This window comes from Bombyx mori, chromosome 21 (genome assembly GCF_030269925.1).
Source record: "Bombyx mori chromosome 21, ASM3026992v2".
NCBI classification, from domain to species: Eukaryota; Metazoa; Arthropoda; class Insecta; order Lepidoptera; family Bombycidae; genus Bombyx; species Bombyx mori.
Window position 1 is genome coordinate 13856633 of NC_085127.1, and position 22721 is coordinate 13879353.

At 48.8% G+C, this 22721-nt stretch overlaps 1 protein-coding gene across 1 annotated transcript in view; it reads left to right on the forward strand.

Annotated features, from left to right (window-relative positions):
- The window catches only part of LOC101743168 (AP-3 complex subunit beta-2), a 24338-nt gene continuing 1617 nt past the window's right edge, over positions 1 to 22721 (forward strand). The window contains exons 1-21 of the mRNA XM_038018378.2: positions 1 to 229; positions 1311 to 1418; positions 1910 to 2048; positions 2176 to 2336; positions 3014 to 3157; positions 4311 to 4416; positions 5220 to 5418; positions 6643 to 6752; positions 7488 to 7755; positions 12193 to 12301; positions 12598 to 12709; positions 13520 to 13766; positions 15329 to 15492; positions 15820 to 15935; positions 16684 to 16764; positions 17349 to 17424; positions 18016 to 18190; positions 19430 to 19629; positions 19947 to 20085; positions 21398 to 21507; positions 22308 to 22411. Coding sequence (XP_037874306.1) covers positions 123 to 229; positions 1311 to 1418; positions 1910 to 2048; positions 2176 to 2336; positions 3014 to 3157; positions 4311 to 4416; positions 5220 to 5418; positions 6643 to 6752; positions 7488 to 7755; positions 12193 to 12301; positions 12598 to 12709; positions 13520 to 13766; positions 15329 to 15492; positions 15820 to 15935; positions 16684 to 16764; positions 17349 to 17424; positions 18016 to 18190; positions 19430 to 19629; positions 19947 to 20085; positions 21398 to 21507; positions 22308 to 22411 — 2975 coding nt within the window. The 5' untranslated portion in view covers positions 1 to 122. The remainder of the gene's footprint in view (positions 230 to 1310; positions 1419 to 1909; positions 2049 to 2175; positions 2337 to 3013; positions 3158 to 4310; positions 4417 to 5219; positions 5419 to 6642; positions 6753 to 7487; positions 7756 to 12192; positions 12302 to 12597; positions 12710 to 13519; positions 13767 to 15328; positions 15493 to 15819; positions 15936 to 16683; positions 16765 to 17348; positions 17425 to 18015; positions 18191 to 19429; positions 19630 to 19946; positions 20086 to 21397; positions 21508 to 22307; positions 22412 to 22721) is intronic.

A 22721-nucleotide genomic window follows, 5' to 3' on the forward strand; every position in this document is an offset into this window, starting at 1 on the left:
CTTGACAGTTAACGTCACGTCACCACAGTGGATACGAAGATTGAAGAATGCGATCTTGCTATTAGTTTATTTTTGAAGGTTCTTCAAATATTTTCTGTATATATTGGGCGAACATTAACAATATGACGAGTACGACTTCTTACAACAACGACAAGGTCGTTACCGGCGAGGTGGAGTACCCGGCAAGCGATCCCGCATCAGGGGCGTTCTTTCAACCAGATTTCAAAAAGTAATTTTGAGTTTCCACATTTTTCATTAAAGTTTTATTCTCATGAATAAAATGTGTATAATACATATTTAATACACGAGTAATACAGTATCTACATACTTTATAAGTTATTAAGTACTAGAAATTACCAAAACATTTGATACCAAACTACTTTTTATTGATACATTTTACTACCACAGCTTAATATTTATTTATGTGTTAGAGGAAGTCTAAAAGTGGCACCTGTGATAGAGAAGTTGAGAAGTGGACGTTTAGGATGGTATGGACATGTGATAAGACGTAATAACATTGAGGTGGTTAAGAGAGCTTTAACTATGAATGTGGAAGGCTTTAGAGGAACAGGTAGACCTAAGAAACAATGGATGGATTGTGTGAAAGCCGATATGTGTAAGAGGGGAGTGAATGAAGAAATGGTTTAAGATAGAGAAGTATGGAAGGAGAAAACATGTTGCACGGACCTGAGGTGACTGAGGGAAGGGCGGGAGAATAATGATGATCTCACTATTTATTGAATAATATTACTCCACATTGACACATAAAATGCGACTGTACCATGTTTATATAAAATGCAAAAATAAACAATTGTCCAAATATCCATATATGTTTAAAATTAGTTTCACAAATATATCTTAATCTACAGAATCTTCCTATGATAAAATATCAAAACAATTATTATCTTTTTACTGTAATACCACAATGTAATAAAATTATGTGGTACATTGGGTCCTTCACTGAAAATTATAATTATTTTCATAGTGACCTGAGGTAAAATGCAGACTGTTATTGCACAAGTGAGACTGAACTTTTGTCACAGAATGCAGCAGAATTCATATTGTAATGTCATGATGTACTGTTTCTCAATATTTACGACTTCGAACTATTTACAAGCCAACCTGGCTGTATTTTTCATTTGACTAGAATTCTAATACTTTGGGAATATTCAGGAATACTTCCTGTAATTGCAGTGATGTGCGGTACAAGTAGGTAGGATTGATTTGCCTGTGGGATCACAGTACACCATTCAATGAATGTTCATTTCAACAAAAGAAACAACAATGAGAATCCTCTAATTTTGTTTCAGAAACGATGACCTGAAATTAATGCTTGATGGATCAAAGGACTCCCTTAAACTGGAGGCGATGAAGAGAATTATTGGCATGATTGCTAAAGGAAGAGATGCTTCTGATTTGTAAGTAAAATATATTAATACTTGTATATGCTTTTGAAAAAACATGTTTGCAATTTTGGAAGCGAAGAGTGTGAGTGCATAGATTACATGATATGCCTGAAAGGAAAAATTGGAGATGCTGTATTGAAGCCACTGTGGGATAAAGATAAGAAGAAGTTCTCAAACTAAACTCTATGCCACAGATAGGCAGTGGTAATTGTTTGTTTGGTCTGACAATAGCCTGTACTACCTTTAGTTAAGCTAAGTTTGGGTGTTGTATTTTAAAGTTTTTAAATCTTGATTCTGTTGTCTAAGATTGCTTCATTCATTCAAAACTGATATTTTTTTTATTAATCATCAATTCTTCAATTGGTAAATTTCAGTTCATCTCTACATGCAGAAAACGTAAAAAATACAATATATTCATGGAGTATATGATGATCCAAAATGAATTCTGTTCTATCACACAGTAGGATTCAAACAAAATTTATTTATTTCTTTGTTTCAATCAGATTCCCAGCAGTAGTCAAGAATGTTGTATCTAAGAACATAGAAGTGAAGAAATTAGTTTATGTTTATCTGGTGAGGTATGCTGAAGAACAACAAGACCTAGCTTTGCTGTCGATCAGCACTTTCCAGAGAGCTTTAAAGGTAAACATAGTCTTGAAATGATGAGGGCCATTGTCAAATCCCCTCGATTAATACATCAGATGACTTAATACGCACATAACTGAATTTGATTTGCTATTTTTTCATTGTTTTTGCAATTTTACTGTAGGATCCTAATCAACTAATAAGAGCGAGCGCCCTAAGAGTGTTATCCTCAATCCGCGTGCCCATGATAGTTCCAATTGTGATGTTGGCCATCAGAGACTCAGCTGCCGACATGAGTCCGTATGTAAGGAAGACTGCTGCCCACGCAATACCCAAACTTTATAGGTATGGCATACTTGTTTACGAAATGATAAATAAAATAATAATACTTAAAACAAATACAATATTACTATTTCTAAAAATAACATTGGTTAGGCTATTCACAGCATGCATACACACAAAAAAGCATGCATGGTGAATCACCTGTCTATTTTTTTATATGTATATTATTATTATCATAAATCTGTCGGTTCTTGCACATCTAAATACATTTTATACAACAATTTTTTTTTTGTGTCAAATTAATGTTGCCATGCCTTGTTTTATTTTTGCTCAGAAGTAAAGCCCATAATATACTATAATAATACACCAAAAGTTTTCCAGTAAAGCCCATAATCTATACTAATATATAAATCTACAGTTATTTTTACGGATGTTCCATTATAACTACTGAACCATGCATCCGATGACTTAAAACTTGTTATCCATGTAGAAGATACATGTAATTAATGGATAGGCTAATATTTATATGAGTGTTGGACCTACACCAGTTGCGGGGGCGTTAATGATGAGAATCTTAGTGGGGGTGAGAAATAATAATGTTAATTTTAAATGCCCAGCAAAGCGGTCGGGTACAGCTAGTATACTATAATAATATACTAAAAGTTTGTCATTTGTTTCAATCGGGATCAAAGGAATAATTATTTAAGAAATGCGTTGAGAAATAATTTGTTTTTCTTCAGCTTGGATCCAGAACAGAAGGAGGAATTGGTTGCCATAATAGACAAGCTGCTATCGGACAAGGCGCCGCTTGTGGTCGGCTCTGCTGCGATGGCCTTCTCGGAGGTGTGCGGCGACCGGATGAGCCTCATACACAGGAGCTACAGGCAAGTGCCACTCTTCAACTGTCTACATATATACCCATTGTTACTGGACGGGTGCTCACTGCTCTCAGTTTATAGAGTGCTCGATGTTACAGGCCCAAATGACGTCAACTGAAATCTGTGGATATGTTGTTAAAACTAGGCTTTAAAAATAGGCCTTTACTAGTTCTATATCAAGTTCGCATCTGCTTATTTCCGCCACAAAGTATCATGTATTCCGGTTTGAAGAGTGGGATAGCGGCGTACAATGTAATTGATTCCATCTCATGTCTCAGTGTCTGTAATCACGTTGTGGTGTGTACACTTAACTAGTTTAACTAGTTTATACCATACTAGATGATGATCGGGCTTTGCTCGGTATTTTTTTTGAGAAATTGTGTTTTTTAGAAATTATATCGACGCTTGAAAGGCAAACGTGACTAAGCGACAATAACTGCTTTGTAAATAAATGATAGGCAATAACCATTATCGATGCGCAAAAAAAAAAAATTTTTAGGTCTATTAAAATGATTTCAATCCTACAGCTAGATTCGTTAAAATAGATTTTTTTTCAGGTATTTCTCAGGTATATTTTAAATTAATTTCAACTTTAAATTAGTCTACTGTAAAGTTCACACATTGTCGCTTAGTCACGTTTGCCTTTCAAGCGTCGATATTTAAATACGAATTGCATATTAATAAAATGATGAAATATTCCAAGATCGTTTAGGCATTTTTAAGTGAACACGTGAGTTAAAAAGACACAAATAATATAAATAAACAATTCATTTTCTTTGTCTAACCTCAAACCGAACACTCATTGGCTTCGGGTTGCTTAACAACGCCTTCTGCTGAAATAGCTTTAGTGTTATTGTGTTTTTAAAGCAGTTAGTTGCTCTCAATTAAAAAAAATAGTGTTATTATTCGCCAATAGATGTCGAGAAGAGTCACAAAGTTGATTATTGAAAACACGAATAAAACAACATTTTCTGAAAATAAATCGTAGCTAAATCGATTTGTCGCCCTCCGAAATCCCCTGTATACTAAATTTTATGAAAATCGTTGGAGCCGTTTCCGAGATTCAGATTAAATGATTCAGAAAGAACAAGAATTGCTCGTTTAAAAATATAAGATAAATGTTACTCTCCAGCGACTGCTTAAATGATGTTTGTTACAGGAAATTGTGCGGCTTGCTGGCCGATGTGGACGAGTGGGGACAGCTGGCCATCCTGAATGTGCTGACGGTGTACGCCAAAACCTTCTTCCCCGACCCAAACAGTGAGGTGAGGCATGTCGCGCCAGCGGACGCATGAGGTCGCATCGCATTTTTACAAAAATAACTTTTTCTTGTTAATTGTTATGATTCGAGGGTAGCCTTTTTTACACGCTTTATATTAGCTTCGCTTGTATGTATGTTTGTAACTGACTCCTTTAGACGCGATTTTGACCCACTTTAAACGGCCAGATTCCATTCAAACTTTGTAGATTTATCGAGGACCGATAACAATACACTAATTTTATTATTTTTTAAGTCGTATCTATGTAACAGGTTTTTAATAAAAACACGATTTTACGTAAATTATTAAATGCTTGGCACACAACATTCAATCAATCAATGTGAATTTATTAAAATTTATTTTCTATTTTTTAGTTGAATTTTATATAAAGCGTGTTTTTTTTTGTTTTTTTTTTAAATATGATTTATTATTTTTCTGTTGCCTATGAAACTGTAATATTAGATCAATGATTTAAACAATTCTCAGAAGCAAAATGCTCGCACATATCCATAATACGTTAGGAACAAATATATATATACATAAGGAAATAATTACACTTTCAAGTACAATTTGGTTTAGTTATTCTTGCTTTCATCGCATTGCATTTAGATATGTTATTGCAATATTAAATAGTCAGCTGTTTATCCGGTTAAGGGTATTTAAAAAAGGGTATGAGGCAAGATGTTGTTCTCGTTTAAAAGGGATGTTTTGATCTCATGGTCTAAACCTATGTTGGCACCTTAGACCCGTTGTGCTCAGCTGACACTACCGGCCTCTTGACCGTAGGAGCGCTATATGTTCTCTCTCAGGAGTACTCGAGCGACAGCGAATCAGAGAAGCCGTTCTACGAGTCGGACAGCGACGAGGACAGTCCCCGGAAGCACTCCCGCTCCCCCACCGTGGACCCCGACCTCAGGCTGCTGCTGCGCGCGGCCAAACCCTTGCTGCAGAGCAGGAACTCCGGAGTCGTGATGGCTGTGGCGCAACTGTTCTACCACTGTGCTCCCGGTGAGCATTCAAAACTACAGATGAGTCACACATTAAGAAAGCCCGATACCCAGCTAACCAAGCATCGACCTTTTTTTTTATTTTTTATTGCTTGCATGGGTGGACGACTTCACAGTCCACCTGGTGTTAAGTGGTTACTGGAGCCCATAGGCATCTACAACGTAAATGCGCCACCCACCTTGAGATATAAGTTCTAAGGTCTCAGTATAGTTATAACGGCTGCCACACCCTTCAAACCGAAACGCATTACTGCTTCACGGCAGAAATAGGCAATGCGGTGGTACCTACCCGTCCGGACTCACAAGAGGTTCTACCACCAGTAAAGACCTGGAAAGTGTCTGGCAAAAGGAAGAGAGACCGTCCCAGAACGACTTGGCGTCGCTCAGTAGAGCAGGAGCTGGGCGTCTCCGGCATGACGTGGTCGTCCCACTAGAACAGACTGCCCAAGACCGATGCAAATATGAAGTCGTCGTGGCCTAAAGGATAAGACGTCCGGTGCATTCGTATGTAGCGATGCAAAGGTGTTCGAATCCTGTAGGCGGGTACCAATTTTCCTAATCAAATACGTACTTACCAAATGTTCAGGGTTGACTTCCACGGTGAAGGAATAATATCGTGTAATAAAGAACAAACCCGCAAAATTATAATTTTAATTACTGGTGGTAGGATCTATTGAGTCCGCACGGGTAGGTACCACCACCCTCATATCTCAATGTGGGTGGCGCATTTGCGTTGTAAATGTCTATGGGCTCCAGTAACCACTTAACACCAGGTGGGCTGTGAAGTCGTCCACCCATCTAAGCAATAAAAAAATTGAAGAATTTGATCCGAGCCCTACATCCCAGCAGAGGGTAATAGGAAAGAAGGAAGAAGAAGACAGATAAGTTTTTGTCTATTTCTGCGCCGCTCATTCGCTATAAGCTGGAAAGAGACGAACTAGGTTAATTCATTATAATTTACTCGTCCTATCACGATTATCCTAGTGAAAACTGAAATGATGCTTGCATATTAGACATTTATGACCATATAGCACGAGATAATACTTTTCAAAGATTTCTCTTTTGCTCGTGAGTGGAGATACGGTACGAAGGAACGGTAACTGTACATCAGGTGGCCATAAACCCATCGAATACCGCATCAGAACAGTAATACCAAAATGTGCGGTAACCAATCATTTGAAAACGGACTTTAAATTAATGCTAATAGAGTGTACATTGATTTCAGCCCAGGAGCTGCCGCCGGTGGCGAAGGCCATGATACGGCTGCTGCGCGCCCCGGTGGAGGTGCAGAGCGTGGTGCTGAACTGCATCGCCGCCCTCACGGTCTCCAGGCGGGTGAGCCTGCGCCCCACCAGCAGCGCGTACTGTGAACGAGCCCGCGACCCACCCGGTGTCAAGTCACTACCGGAGACGCTCTACCCCACCCGTCTTCCACCCTCCAAACCGGAACCCATTACTGCTTCGCGGCAAAAACAAACAGGGTGATGGTACCTACCCGGACGAGTTCACAATACGCATTTTTTTTTTAATTTTTTTTATTGCTTATATGTGTGGACGAGTTCACAGCCCACCTGGTGTTAATGGGTTACTGGAGCCCATAGACATCTACAACGTAAATGCGTCTCACACTTTCAGATATAAGTTCTAATGTCTCAGTATAGTTACAACGGCTGCCCCACCCTTCAAACCGAAACGCATTACTGCTTCACGGCAGAAATAGGCAGGGTGGTGGTACCTAACCGCGCGGACTCACAAGAGGTCCTACCACCAGTATTAATAATAGTAAAGTAATTAATCGAGGGAATTTAACAATGGCCCTCATTATTTCAAAACAATGTTTACCTTCAGAGCTCTCTGGAAAGTGCTGATCGACAGCAAAGCTAGGTCTTGTTGTTCTTCAGCATACCTCACCAGGTAAACATAAACTAATTTCTTCACTTCTATGTTCTTAGATACAACATTCTTGACTACTGCGGAGAATCTGATTGAAACAAAGATATAAATAAATAAATTTTGTTTGTGATAGAACAGAATTCAATTCTAACACTGAGATGAGTCTGGTATCCGCAGGCGCTGTTCGACCCGTACTTAAAGTCGTTTCTCATTCGGAACTCGGATCCGAGTCACATCAAGCTGCTGAAGCTGGAGATCCTGACGAACCTGGCGACGGAGAGCAGCGCGGCCGGCGTCATCCGGGAGCTGCAGGCGCACGCGGGCGGCGGGGAGCGGGGGGTGCGCGCCGCCACGCTGCACGCGCTGGGCCGCCTCGCGCTCGCCGTGCGCCCGCACACCGACGCCTGCCTCGCCTCGCTGCTGCACCTGCTCTCCAGCAAGGACGGTACGCAGCGCCTCCCCCGTCCCTCTACCGCCCCCCTCCCTCGCGCTCGCCGTGCGCCCGCACACCGACGCCTGCCTCGCCTCGCTGCTGCACCTGCTCTCCAGCAAGGACGGTACGCAGCGCCCCCCCCCTGTCCCTCTACCGGCTCCCTCCCTCGCGCTCGCCGTGCGCCCGCACACCGACGCCTGCCTCGCCTCGCTGCTGCACCTGCTCTCCAGCAAGGACGGTACGCAGCGCCCCCCCCCCTGTCCCTCTACCGGCTCCCTCCCTCGCGCTCGCCGTGCGCCCGCACACCGACGCCTGCCTCGCCTCGCTGCTGCACCTGCTCTCCAGCAAGGACGGTACGCAGCGCCTCCCCCGTCCCTCTACCGCCCCCCTCCCTCGCGCTCGCCGTGCGCCCGCACACCGACGCCTGCCTCGCCTCGCTGCTGCACCTGCTCTCCAGCAAGGACGGTACGCAGCGCCCCCCCCCTGTCCCTCTACCGGCTCCCTCCCTCGCGCTCGCCGTGCGCCCGCACACCGACGCCTGCCTCGCCTCGCTGCTGCACCTGCTCTCCAGCAAGGACGGTACGCAGCGCCCCCCCCCTGTCCCTCTACCGGCTCCCTCCCTCGCGCTCGCCGTGCGCCCGCACACCGACGCCTGCCTCGCCTCGCTGCTGCACCTGCTCTCCAGCAAGGACGGTACGCAGCGCCTCCCCCGTCCCTCTACCGCCCCCCTCCCTCGCGCTCGCCGTGCGCCCGCACACCGACGCCTGCCTCGCCTCGCTGCTGCACCTGCTCTCCAGCAAGGACGGTACGCAGCGCCCCCCCCCTGTCCCTCTACCGGCTCCCTCCCTCGCGCTCGCCGTGCGCCCGCACACCGACGCCTGCCTCGCCTCGCTGCTGCACCTGCTCTCCAGCAAGGACGGTACGCAGCGCCCCCCCCGTCCCTCTACCGCCCCCCTCCCTCGCGCTCGCCGTGCGCCCGCACACCGACGCCTGCCTCGCCTCGCTGCTGCACCTGCTCTCCAGCAAGGACGGTACGCAGCGCCCCCCCCCTGTCCCTCTACCGGCTCCCTCCCTCGCGCTCGCCGTGCGCCCGCACACCGACGCCTGCCTCGCCTCGCTGCTGCACCTGCTCTCCAGCAAGGACGGTACGCAGCGCCCCCCCCGTCCCTCTACCGCCCCCCTCCCTCGCGCTCGCCGTGCGCCCGCACACCGACGCCTGCCTCGCCTCGCTGCTGCACCTGCTCTCCAGCAAGGACGGTACGCAGCGCCCCCCCCCTGTCCCTCTACCGGCTCCCTCCCTCGCGCTCGCCGTGCGCCCGCACACCGACGCCTGCCTCGCCTCGCTGCTGCACCTGCTCTCCAGCAAGGACGGTACGCAGCGCCCCCCCTGTCCCTCTACCGCCCCCCTCCCTCGCGCTCGCCGTGCGCCCGCACACCGACGCCTGCCTCGCCTCGCTGCTGCACCTGCTCTCCAGCAAGGACGGTACGCAGCGCCCCCCCCTGTCCCTCTACCGGCTCCCTCCCTCGCGCTCGCCGTGCGCCCGCACACCGACGCCTGCCTCGCCTCGCTGCTGCACCTGCTCTCCAGCAAGGACGGTACGCAGCGCCCCCCCCGTCCCTCTACCGCCCCCCTCCCTCGCGCTCGCCGTGCGCCCGCACACCGACGCCTGCCTCGCCTCGCTGCTGCACCTGCTCTCCAGCAAGGACGGTACGCAGCGCCCCCCCCTGTCCCTCTACCGGCTCCCTCCCTCGCGCTCGCCGTGCGCCCGCACACCGACGCCTGCCTCGCCTCGCTGCTGCACCTGCTCTCCAGCAAGGACGGTACGCAGCGCCCCCCCCGTCCCTCTACCGGCTCCCTCCCTCGCGCTCGCCGTGCGCCCGCACACCGACGCCTGCCTCGCCTCGCTGCTGCACCTGCTCTCCAGCAAGGACGGTACGCAGCGCCCCCCCCGTCCCTCTACCGGCTCCCTCCCTCGCGCTCGCCGTGCGCCCGCACACCGACGCCTGCCTCGCCTCGCTGCTGCACCTGCTCTCCAGCAAGGACGGTACGCAGCGCCCCCCCTGTCCCTCTACCGCCCCCCTCCCTCGCGCTCGCCGTGCGCCCGCACACCGACGCCTGCCTCGCCTCGCTGCTGCACCTGCTCTCCAGCAAGGACGGTACGCAGCCCCCCCACTGTCCCTCTACCGCCCCCCTCCCTCGCGCTCGCCGTGCGCCCGCACACCGACGCCTGCCTCGCCTCGCTGCTGCACCTGCTCTCCAGCAAGGACGGTACGCAGCGCCCCCCCCGTCCCTCTACCGGCTCCCTCCCTCGCGCTCGCCGTGCGCCCGCACACCGACGCCTGCCTCGCCTCGCTGCTGCACCTGCTCTCCAGCAAGGACGGTACGCAGCGCCCCCCCCGTCCCTCTACCGGCTCCCTCCCTCGCGCTCGCCGTGCGCCCGCACACCGACGCCTGCCTCGCCTCGCTGCTGCACCTGCTCTCCAGCAAGGACGGTACGCAGCGCCCCCCCTGTCCCTCTACCGCCCCCCTCCCTCGCGCTCGCCGTGCGCCCGCACACCGACGCCTGCCTCGCCTCGCTGCTGCACCTGCTCTCCAGCAAGGACGGTACGCAGCCCCCCCACTGTCCCTCTACCGCCCCCCTCCCTCGCGCTCGCCGTGCGCCCGCACACCGACGCCTGCCTCGCCTCGCTGCTGCACCTGCTCTCCAGCAAGGACGGTACGCAGCCCCCCCACTGTCCCTCTACCGCCCCCCTCCCTCGCGCTCGCCGTGCGCCCGCACACCGACGCCTGCCTCGCCTCGCTGCTGCACCTGCTCTCCAGCAAGGACGGTACGCAGCCCCCCCACTGTCCCTCTACCGCCCCCCTCCCTCGCGCTCGCCGTGCGCCCGCACACCGACGCCTGCCTCGCCTCGCTGCTGCACCTGCTCTCCAGCAAGGACGGTACGCAGCCCCCCCACTGTCCCTCTACCGCCCCCCTCCCTCGCGCTCGCCGTGCGCCCGCACACCGACGCCTGCCTCGCCTCGCTGCTGCACCTGCTCTCCAGCAAGGACGGTACGCAGCCCCCCCACTGTCCCTCTACCGCCCCCCTCCCTCGCGCTCGCCGTGCGCCCGCACACCGACGCCTGCCTCGCCTCGCTGCTGCACCTGCTCTCCAGCAAGGACGGTACGCAGCCCCCCCACTGTCCCTCTACCGCCCCCCTCCCTCGCGCTCGCCGTGCGCCCGCACACCGACGCCTGCCTCGCCTCGCTGCTGCACCTGCTCTCCAGCAAGGACGGTACGCAGCCCCCCCACTGTCCCTCTACCGCCCCCCTCCCTCGCGCTCGCCGTGCGCCCGCACACCGACGCCTGCCTCGCCTCGCTGCTGCACCTGCTCTCCAGCAAGGACGGTACGCAGCGCCCCCCCTGTCCCTCTACCGCCCCCCTCCCTCGCGCTCGCCGTGCGCCCGCACACCGACGCCTGCCTCGCCTCGCTGCTGCACCTGCTCTCCAGCAAGGACGGTACGCAGCGCCCCCCCCCTGTCCCTCTACCGGCTCCCTCCCTCGCGCTCGCCGTGCGCCCGCACACCGACGCCTGCCTCGCCTCGCTGCTGCACCTGCTCTCCAGCAAGGACGGTACGCAGCCTCCCTCCCGTGCGACACGCCCTCAAACGAGAATGAACTTATACGTCTATTGTCGCGTACAACTTCTTACTTGCGTATGCAAATCGCACACGATACTTAAGAGGCTATGGACACAAATATCACAACTCCCGGTCATTGTTCTCGTCGAACCCGTCGCTTGCGACGAAGGGCTCGACGAGTAAATTAACCCACAGACACAGCCCACTGAGTTTCTCGCCGGATCTTCTCAGTGGATCGTCACCGATCCGGTGGTAGATTCTGCGAAGCACGGCTCTTGCTAGGGTTCGTGTTAGCAACGTCGTCAGGTTTGAGCCCCGTGAGCTCACCTACTAGTTAAGGTTACGCTGAAATAGCCTCTCAAGGATATCAGCTTAGTTTAAAAAAAAAAAACACAACTTGAACGAAACCGGGGTTCCAACGTAACTACACTGCGCAAAGGTTCTTCCACATTACTGAAAAGCATCATCGCTTGACAGTTGCTAACACAATCCTACTACTATTGTGAAGGGAAGACGAGAATATAGTGGTAGCAGCTGGTTCAAGCCGTACTCCTCGCGAAGTCTGGCGGACTACCATGAAATGTCTGACCTCCATGAGTTCTATTATTCCAGACAATGAAGAGTTTAAAGGATAGACAGATACACTACCACATCGGTTACCACTACCCGCCCACCGCTAAAGTCGATAAAAACCTACAGAGGTCGGTTCTTGTGAGGTCATTCACCTTCTACTATTGTCACTCAGTAATTTTTCTAAACTAACTCGTGGCCGGGACTTTGCTTGATTTTTTTTAATGACCGTTTAACATGTGTTCTTTTAATACAGAGTGGGTGGTGTGCGAAGCCGTGGTGGTGGTGAAGAGAGTGGTGGGAGGCGGCGCTGCGTCCGCCAAGGCCGCCGTGGCCCGGGCCGCCAAGCTGCTGCGGTCTGACCGGTGAGGGATACGAGCAGACAAGAAGCCGGAGATTATTTATTGCTAATTTTAGTAAATTTTAATGGACATTATATATGAGTAAATCTGTGACCACTTTAAAATGCTTTAAATTACATGGCTTTTCTTTTGTGGGTATGGTAACAATTTTTTTTATAAATTATTTAGAAAATAATAATATCAGTGTTATTGTTGTGGCGAAACGTAGCGATTCGTGACGTCATATGACAGCTTTGTATTACAATATAATAAGAGTTTGGAAGAATGTTTTTTCTTAAAAAAGATCTGCATGTGTGTAGATTGGCGGCCAACGCCCGCGCCGCCGCCGTGTGGCTGGTGGCGGAGCACGGCGCCCACCACCCCCGCGCCGCCGCCGTGCTCGCGCACATGGCCGCCAGCTTCGCCGACCAGGTGAGGGGGAGGGGCAGTGTCGCCGAGTGTACGCCGACACTTTGAGATACCGCTGGTGTATCGTCGGTGCCATAAAACAGAGACACTCGGTTTTTTCCTTATTTTTTTGCCAACTTACTGCCATATAATAATGCCTCTTTTGGCTTCGGTTATATGCAGTGGTCGGAGTAGGTAGATTGATTTTATATACTTGCGTCAAGATATTATAATATGGTTATGCCATTTTATCCATAATGATATTTTTTTTTAAATTGAAAGAAAAAAAATTATTTCTAATCGGATACAATTTCTATATTTATGAGATAAAGATAACAAAAAACCCTGTCTAACTTTTATCTCATACTGACAAGCGTCATTTCTAATTCAACAGAAAGGGACAAAACGCCAACTATTCCAAGGTGTTTTTGTATAAAATAAAATATTGATTTCTTTTACCATTAGCTAGCACTGGTAGCGCAGATATTATTAATACGTTTTTCACCTTAAACACAGGTTCATGCTAATTTCAATATTCCGAAACAAATGTGACAATAAATATGAAGTTCCGGTATTTTGGAGGCATATCCATATTCTCCTCTACGTTTGACGTCAACGACCTTAAATCAATCTACCTACTCCGACCTCTAGTTATATGTTAAGCTATTTGTTAATAATGCCAAATACTGTAAGCAACGCATCTATGATTATCTGCGCGAACTAACCAGTCGCGAGTCCCTTGTTACACTGCCAATGTATTATGCTGATTGAAATTACAAAATAAATACATAGTTTTACCGGCTAAACTGTGTATAATTATGCACGTGTCTGCAGGAGGAGCTGGTGAAGCTGCAGGTGCTGTCGCTGGCGGCCAAGCTGTGGGTGACGCAGGCGGACACGGCGCCGGTGTGCCGCTACGCGGTGGCGCTGGCGCGGTACGACGCCAGCTACGACGTGCGCGACCGCGCCCGCATGCTGCGCCGCCTGCTGCTGCCCGCGCCAAGCGCCCGCCTGCCCGCGCACGCCGCGCTCATCTTCTGTCCCGACAAGCCGAAGCCCACCATCGAGAGCAGCTTCAAAGGTCAGTGGAGGAGCACTTGCAGTACTGGTAGCCGCTGTTTGCCTTTTCGGTAGCGAGCGGCTTGACTCGCTAGGCAGCGACTTGGTATTGCCGAAGTCCATGGGCGACGTTAACCACTCACCATCAGATGGGCCGTATGCTCGTCTGTTTACAAGGGCAATAAAAAAAAAGTACTGGGCCGGCTAGTGTTAGTGGCTGTGTCAGACGGGCATGCGGCCCACTGTTGCTCACGGACGTCAGCAATGCCGATACCGGTGAGCTCATCTTCTGTCCCGACAAACCAAAGCCCACCATCGAGAGCAGCTTCAAAGGACAGTGGACTTGCAGTATTTGTACCACTGCTGCTCACGGACGTCAACAATGTCAATACCAGCGAGTACTCTTCGCAAGTCAAGTTTAAAGTAGGGCGCGTCACAGCACTCGAGAAACATCTTGGGATTCATTCCAAAGCCAGATGGCACTTTGCAGAAATAATCTTTAGAAACGCGCAGTAGTTGAACGCAAAACAGTAGCAGTAAAAAGCAAATGCAAAGACAGGTTGAATATCTCGAACAATCAGAGCACTCCTCAGATACAGAACACAGACAGAGTACCGAACTCCGTCCGTAGACCCAAAGGTTCAAAGGGAAGAAAACGAGATTTCACAATTCGACCGGCCTTCGTTACGACTCAGCAGCGCTCGCGTCACTTGGCCCGCCGGACCCTACACAGGGTGTCCGGAGTCCGTTCCTATTTGCACAAGCTGTAAGCTGGATAATCTACATCCGAAACACGCTTCAGGTTACCTAGTGACTCTAAAACAGACTGAAAAATATATCTTTCTTATATCTTTAAACGAGCAATTCTTGTATATAAATGTATATGTATAATCTGAATCTCGGAAACGGCTACAACGATTTTCATAAAATTTAGTATACAGCGGATTTCAGCGAATTTAAATATAAACTTTTTTTTTTATTGAAAGAAAATAACAAATAATATAAGATCAATGTGTAATTCGTGTATAAATAATTATAGTTTCTAAAAAACACGATTTATCAAAAAAGAAACACCGAGCGAAGCTCCTCTAAAAGGTCATCCTCTAGTATGTATAAGGATTTTTTGGCGGGAACGCGAAGAGTGAAGTTGTGTGATTTGTTTTATTTTGTCTGTTCAGTGTTTCTTCAGGTTTAAATGTGTAATAGCGGTGGTTTATTAACTGTTTAGTATCTGTGAAAGTGCACAAATGTGGGAAAATGAAACAAAGTCGCTGGACGTAACTTCTCGGGATCCTCCAAGAAGTCCACTGAAAAAGTCTCAGTAAATGACCACCATTTTACTGAGATTATATGTCATCCCATATCATCTCATTTCATTTCATCCCAGTGGATTAATATCTCAAATGAATCATCTTCATTTCATTTCATTTCACTCCATGTTATAATTTTTCATGAAAATAAGAATCAAAATTAAAATAAGATTTGACTTAAAAGTCCTTAGCTACCAGGTCATAAAATCACTTTAAAAAAATATATATAATCTAGTATTGCTGTATATAATCTTGTATTCGTGTGGTCCGTCAGAGCGCCAACAGTACACAGTGGGCACGCTGTCGCAGTACCTGGGCAGCGCGGCCACCGGGTACCGGCCGCTGCCCACCGCGCCCGCCGCCACCAGCGGCGCCGAGCTGCGCGACCAGCACGACCGCGCGCCCCACGACCAGGCCGACACCAAGCAGCTGCAGCAGGTACGTGCCAGGCAGTGCTGTTTTCGCGGTAAAAAAAAAAACCACAGACTATATTCAGGCGCCTGAACAACTATGAAGGCTATAGAGAATGAAGTAGTCCTAAAGAGAAATAGAGGGATTGTGTAAAAAAAACGATATGTGTAAGTGGGGGGGTTAGTGAGCGAAGAAATGGCGCCGACCCCAGGTGACGGGTCGGCGCAGGTCAGGAGAATGGTGATGAATGATGATATCTCAAGGTCGGTTACCTCTAACAATGTTGATCAATAGCAAAATAGCTTTTAAAGCTTGTCGAAACTCTCTTCAAATCCGTGTTTGAATTTAATTCAGAAGAACAAAGAATTCTATTCGGAGCCCGAGAGCAGCGGGTCCGGCTCCTCGTCGGGGTCCTCGTCTTCCTCCTCGTCAGGCTCCGAGTCCAGCGGCTCCGAACACTCTTCTGAAGAGTGAGTGCACTTGCACACGATATTTCGCCATTTTCTTTTTGTTGTGGAAAAATAAAACTCCACCCCGGTCACCGTCCTCGCCGAACCCGTTGCTTGCAAACAAAGGGCTCGACGAGTAAATTAACCCACAGACACAGCCCACTGAGCTTCTCGCCGGATCTTCTCAGTGGGTCGCGGTTCCGATCCGGTGGTAGATTCTGCGAAGCACGGCTCTTGCTAGGGCCAGTGTTAGCACCACTCCCGGTTTGAACCCCGTGAGCTATTATTCCTTGGTTTTATACCACAACGGCTGAATTTATTCAAAATAATATTTGCACGTGTGCTATCAACAATGGTTAAAATTTTTCACTGAAATGAAAATAGATCGCGAAAAGTTACAAAGTGTTAATTTCTGCCGTTCTCGTTAACTTGCTGCGGCGTTATGTGGTGTAAGTGTTCGATTAGTGATTTTTACTTTCATTTTTATCACTAACCCACAAAATGACAAAACTAAATACACTATCGATAACGCTTATCGACAACAATAATGCGCATCACTATGCCCGTCCATAAGGCCCGTGAGTGGAAGAGAGAGCGAAATACTCGCTTCACCGCTTCGATTATTTATGACCCAAATTGCACGGACAAAATAATTCTACTACAGTTCAGCGAATCTAGAATAGCCTCTCGAGAACACTAGAATAGGTATGAAAAAAAAACCTCCGTTTTCCGAAAATCTCATTTTGTTTATTTATTAAATATTTTTCAGGGACGAGAGCTCGAACGAAGAGAAACCGTCGAATCAAGAGAAGAAGTCGGTCAAGAAAACAAAAGAAATCAATGATTATGAGTGGGTGTCCAGTATCGCCGCCCGACGCGCTGCTTCTTGTGGTGGTGTCTGCGGGAAAGATTGTGGAAGCCGCTGAGGGGAAGGGGGGGGGTGTATACTATCTATATCATTATTCATTTGGTAGTGTTCACCGTCACCGCATAAGAGATGCACGTGGGAATGGGCAGCAGTATTCTCTGAGTATACAACCCCAACTGGCATTACTAGAGCCGGGACGAGGGGTTCCGTTTCCCTGATAATTTCTGCCGCGAAACAATCACGTGTTTCGGTGTTGATCTATTGGAACAGTTATTGTATACAATACTATTGAGATTTCGACCTCATGTAAAGATGGGTGGTTCATTTGTGATTCCTATAGGTTTCGCTAAATGACATTTTTATATCAATAAAATCAGAACAGTTACACGTTGCTGTGAACAACGAGACGGCTATAGTGATTGGTACTACGTTTGTACTGTGTCTGTACTGTACTTGTACTGCCTCTGTACTGCCTTTGTACTACATCTGTACTGCGTTTTCACTGCGTCCGTACTACATCTGCATTGTGTCTGTACTGCGTCTGTACCGTGCCTGTACTGCGCCAGGTCGTCCAGCCCCGGCACGTCGGACAGCGAGCCCGACAGCGACGCGTCCTCCAGCGACGGCGAGGAGTCCTCCGAGGTGACGTGGATCCTATACAACTACAACAATAAATATCCTCCGTTTCCAGTACTATAGTGTCCGCTGTAGTGTCGGTCGTGCGTCTACTCCGACAAAGCCTCATATCGCCTCACATAACTCTTTTATCGTGGCGGCTTCTAATTTACTACATATCCGACCGCGACGGGGCAACGCAAAGCCGCCGTCGCCCGAAACATGTCTTGTCGGATCCCCCGGATTCACTCTCGGTGCTTTTAGGACCCTCAAGCACCGGTCACCGCCCATAGACACAGCCCACTAGGTTGCTCGCCGGATCTTCTCAGAGGGTCGCATTTCCAATCCGGTGGTAGATTCTAGGAAGCACTGCTCTTGTTAGAGCTGATGTTAACAAATTCTCTCAGGTTGAGCCCGTGAGCTCACCAACCTGCGCGTAGCTGGAATAGCCTCTTGGGCTACCAACGAATAGGTAGGGGAAAACATCAGTCCTGTGTAGAACTAACTAGCTTTACTTCCACACACAAGGGTCAATATTATAATATGGACACAGTTAGAACAATATGACAGTGCGATGAGATCACTTGTAAATAAAAACTTATTGTTGTTTTTTTGCAGGAGAAAGAAACAGAAATCAAAGAGAAACCGTCCGAACAAAAGCGCAAGGAGCAATCCAACTTGGAGCTGCTGCTGCAGCTGGACGAGGTGGCCAGCACACTGCCCACCATGACCCCCACCTGCGGGGGGCTACTGTCCCCGCCCGCTGCCGCCACTGCCCCAGGACTTGCTGATGGTATTCTTATTAATAATAGACAGAAATTTATCTTAATATATACGAATCACGTGTCACGTTGTTTGTCCGCGATGGACTCCTAAGCTACTTGACCGATTTTAAATTAAATTTGCATACCGTGTGCAGTTTGATCCAACTTGAAAGATAGGATGGTTTTTATTTCGATTAATGGTCGCAATATTTATTAATTAACAATAAAATGATTTCTAATGTTGATTTTTGTTATTAATTGTAAGTTTCATAAGTCTAAAACAGGTGGCGCTTTAAATCAGTTTTTACAGACAATTGTAATACTGTCTGACATTAATATCTCATAGATGGCGCTGTGTTAAAAAATACCAACGTTTCACATAAGCTACAATTTAATGGCATAAGCACCACGTGTTACTGAGGCTAAAGTATAAGCGAAATTTATTTCGTAGTAAACGCAATACAGTGAAAACCAATTAAATAAATAAATATTTTACTAACAATCACGCCACGTTAACTGATCCCGTGATAAGTTCGTAAAGAACTTGTGTTACAGGTACCAGATATCGGAAATAAATGTAAGATTTTTATTATACACATACATATATTTAATATACATCCATAACCCTGGAAAAGACATTTATATTTATCATACAAATATCTTCCCTTGGCGGGATTCGAACCCGCGACCCCCTAGTGTAGTGACCATGTCACTTACCACTATACCAGACGGACGGAATTGTTCTTACTTTGTTAATTTTTGGTATTAGCATAGCCGGCCACGTGTTATTTAAAAAACAAAAACCTTAGCCACAGCAACGTGTGGCCGGGCCTGCTAGTTGTTTTATATAGACTAGTGGTCCGACGGTAGTCGACATTCGACTATAATTAATTGAAATTATAGGTTTGTACACTATTATGATTCTATTGTCAAAGACGTGAGCAATGCACAGCCGACAGGGATTGAAGAAATCCTGCCCCCGCCCCGAGTCTAGTTGCAGTGTTGATCGCGGGAACCCCCTACCCTGCCCAGGTTCTGACCCCCCGGACTGAGACCGGACGTCGGTTGAGAAAGTGAAAGGGAAGTCGTTTGATAGCTAGAGTCCTAAAAACATCCTAGAGCCCGCGGTCCGAACCCAACATTGATCTATGATGTCAAGTCCCACATAGCCCGTCTGCTGAAAATTCCCCACAAACCTCATATAAATAAAGATGTGTCCTTCTATAAGACTATCTAAGAGTGGTGTTCAAACATCGACATGTCCCCAGACTCGATAACGCCGGTGGGGCCGTCCCTGGTGCCCCCCATATCGACCGAGCTGGTCTCCAGGGTGCTGAGCGGGGGGCTGTCGGCCTCCCGGCGCTGGACCCGGGCCCCGCACCTCTACTCCAACAACATGTGCACCTTGGAGATCAGCTTCACAAACTGCGCCGGGGTCGAGGTCCAGAACATCCACATCAGTAAGAAGGTTGGTGCTGTAGTTTCCGGTGGGGCGCTGCGGGTCACTCGACGTCTGTAAACTGTTGGTAGGACCTCTTGTGAGTCCGCGCGGGTGGGTACCACCACCCTGACTATTTCTGCCGTGAAGCAGTAATGCGTTTCGGTTTGAAGGGTGGGGCAGCCGCTGAGATCTTAGAACTTATATCTCAAGGTGGGTGGCGCATTTACGTTGTTAATGTCTATGGGCTCCAGTACCCACTTAACACCAGGTGGTCTGTGAGCTCGTCCATCCATGTAAACAAAAAAAAACGTAATTAATTCGCAACTTCCGTTTCGTCTGTTAAGTTCCTGTCGGGGTCCCGGAGCGTCCACGAGTTCTCCCCGATCCCGTCGTTGGGCCCGGGGGCATCAGCGACCGTCACGCTCGGCATCGACTTCGCCGACAGCATCCAGCCGGTCGAGCTCGCGGTGTCCAGCTCCCTGGGTATCGGCAACTCACTAATAGCTTAAGAAAACATTTGATTTGTAAATATTCTCAGGTTTAACTTAGTGTCCAGAATATGTGAGAATCCTCTCTTCAGAGGAAGGAGTAACCAGAAGCATTAGAGGGACGAGGGTTTTTTGTTCTATTGCCCTTATAGGCAGACGAGCATACGGCCTACTTGATGGTGAGTGGTTACCGTCGCCCATGGGCGGTAGCAATGCCAGGGATATAGCCAAGCCGCTGCCTACAAAGGTCAAGTCGCGACGCGCTGGGCGTGGTTCCCTTTATAAAAATTTTGAGATGGTTTGTTAAGTCTTGCCAGTGTGGAGTTTCTAATAGAGTAGTTACTCTGTAGTGTCTATTTGATACTCCTGTCTAACTTTCCTTTGATGTCACAATTTACAATTTAGAAATAAACCTAACTAATATATTAGTGTTTCAAATGAGCACACCCAGAATGTATATTGAGTCTGTGTGTGTGTGCGTGCGTGCGTGCGTGTTGTGTGCGTGCGTACATGTGTGCGTGTGTGTGTGTGCGTGCGTGCGTGCGTACGTGCGTGTGTGTGTGCGTGCGGGTGTGCGTGCGTGTGTGTGTGTGCGTGCGTGCGTGTGTGGGTGCGTGCGTGCGTACATGCGTGCGTGTGTGTGTGCGTGCGTACATGCGTGCGTGTGTGCGTGCGTGTGTGTGTGTGCGTGCGTGCGTGTGTGGGTGCGTGCGTGTGTGGGTGCGTGCGTGCGTACATGCGTGCGTGTGTGTGTGCGTGCGTACATGCGTGCGTGTGTGCGTGCGTGTGTGTGTGTGCGTGCGTGCGTGTGTGGGTGCGTGCGTGCGTACATGCGTGCGTGTGTGTGTGCGTGCGTACATGCGTGCGTGTGTGCGTGCGTGTGTGTGTGTGCGTACGTGCGTGTGTGTGTGCGTGCGGGTGTGCGTGCGTGTGTGTGTGTGCGTGCGTGCGTGTGTGGGTGCGTGCGTGCGTACATGCGTGCGTGTGTGTGTGCGTGCGTACATGCGTGCGTGTGTGCGTGCGTGTGTGTGTGTGCGTGCGTGCGTGTGTGGGTGCGTGCGTGTGTGGGTGCGTGCGTGCGTACATGCGTGCGTGTGTGTGTGCGTGCGTACATGCGTGCGTGCGTGCGTGCGTGCGTGCGTGTGCGTGAAGGTAAGGAATCCAAAAGAACCGCCCAACGAAAACAAAAGCTCCATAGAAACGGATCACATGTGTCCGCGATCGGTTTGTAAATAAACGGAGACCGAGACGTAAGTGCCGTTGGGCGAACTCAGTACGGACTCTGAAGGGAGTGGCTGGTCGCGCAGGTGAGGTGACGGTGACCATCAAGCCGCCGGTGGGGGAGCTCATGCGCGCCGTCTCCATGTCTGAGTCGCGCTGGGACGCAGAGTTCGACAAGCTGCGGGGCCTCACGGAGGTAAGGGTGCTCTCTAAACACTATACTGATGAACTTATGAAATGCATCTAGGACAGTGGTGGGCAAACATTTTTAATAGCGGACCACAAAGTTTAAGAAATTCTAGAGGAGGGTTAGAATTATAGAAAAAATGCATTTTGTGTTAAAGCTTTTTAATAAACAAAATACTTTTACTTTTGTGGCGGGTAGCCATCATACAACGCAGATATTTGACAGATGCCTGAATCTCACTTACGACATTTTCAAGTTAAGCTTCCATATATACAAGTTCCAAACAACATTTGGACCGTCGGTCTACCGAGCAATATCACCCGCTCGGTGGAAGATCTTCCCTTTGTCGTTTAAGCCTCCCAAACTTTTACGCCTTGTTAGGCGTGTGAGACATGAGGCGTATGATAGATAGGTGAAAATAATGCTTCGTGGTAGAAATAGGCGGATGCTAGTACCTACCCATGCGGGCTCACAAGACGCCCTATCGTCAGAACGTGATTTTTTTATTGCCTTAAACAAGCGTACGGCCCACCTGATGGTAAGTGTTTACCGTCGCCCATGGACTTCAGCAATGCCAGGGAGACAGTCAAGTTGCTGCCCACCATTGAGTATTCTCCACAAGCTTCGTTTGTAATAAGAAGGATATGTCATATGTATTAATATGTTTTTTTAATCAGTAAAAATGCAACACAGAATCCCTTAGATGATTCTAAGTCATCTGACGGTTGTCTGAAACAGATGTCTCGTGTTGAATGTATTGAATTAATTTCGTGTTATGATGGGTCTGATCGCGGCCGTGGTGTGTGCAGTGCGAGCGGGAGGGTGCGCCGCTGGAGGACGACGCGCTGGTCTGCCGGAGGGTGTTCGAGACCGCCAACCTGGCCGCCGTCGGAGCCCCCGGGGACCCGCTCAGGTACCGCCAGACTCCCCACTTGTAGAGAAACTATTCAAACAGTGAATGGCGACCAGCATGCGGAGGCCTGTATATTGTATGAACTTCGAGATTCCAGCTTTACTGGTGGTAGGACGTCTTAGAGTCCGCACGGGTAGGTACCACCGTCCTGCCTATTTCTGCCGTGAAGCAGTAATGCGTTTCGGTTTGAAGGGTGGGGCAGCCGTTGTGTTGTACTGACTGACTGACTGTACCTTACAACTCATGTCTCAAGGTGGGATAGGCTGTATGGGCTTAGATCCCCTTACCATTTCTCATAAGCGGCAGAATA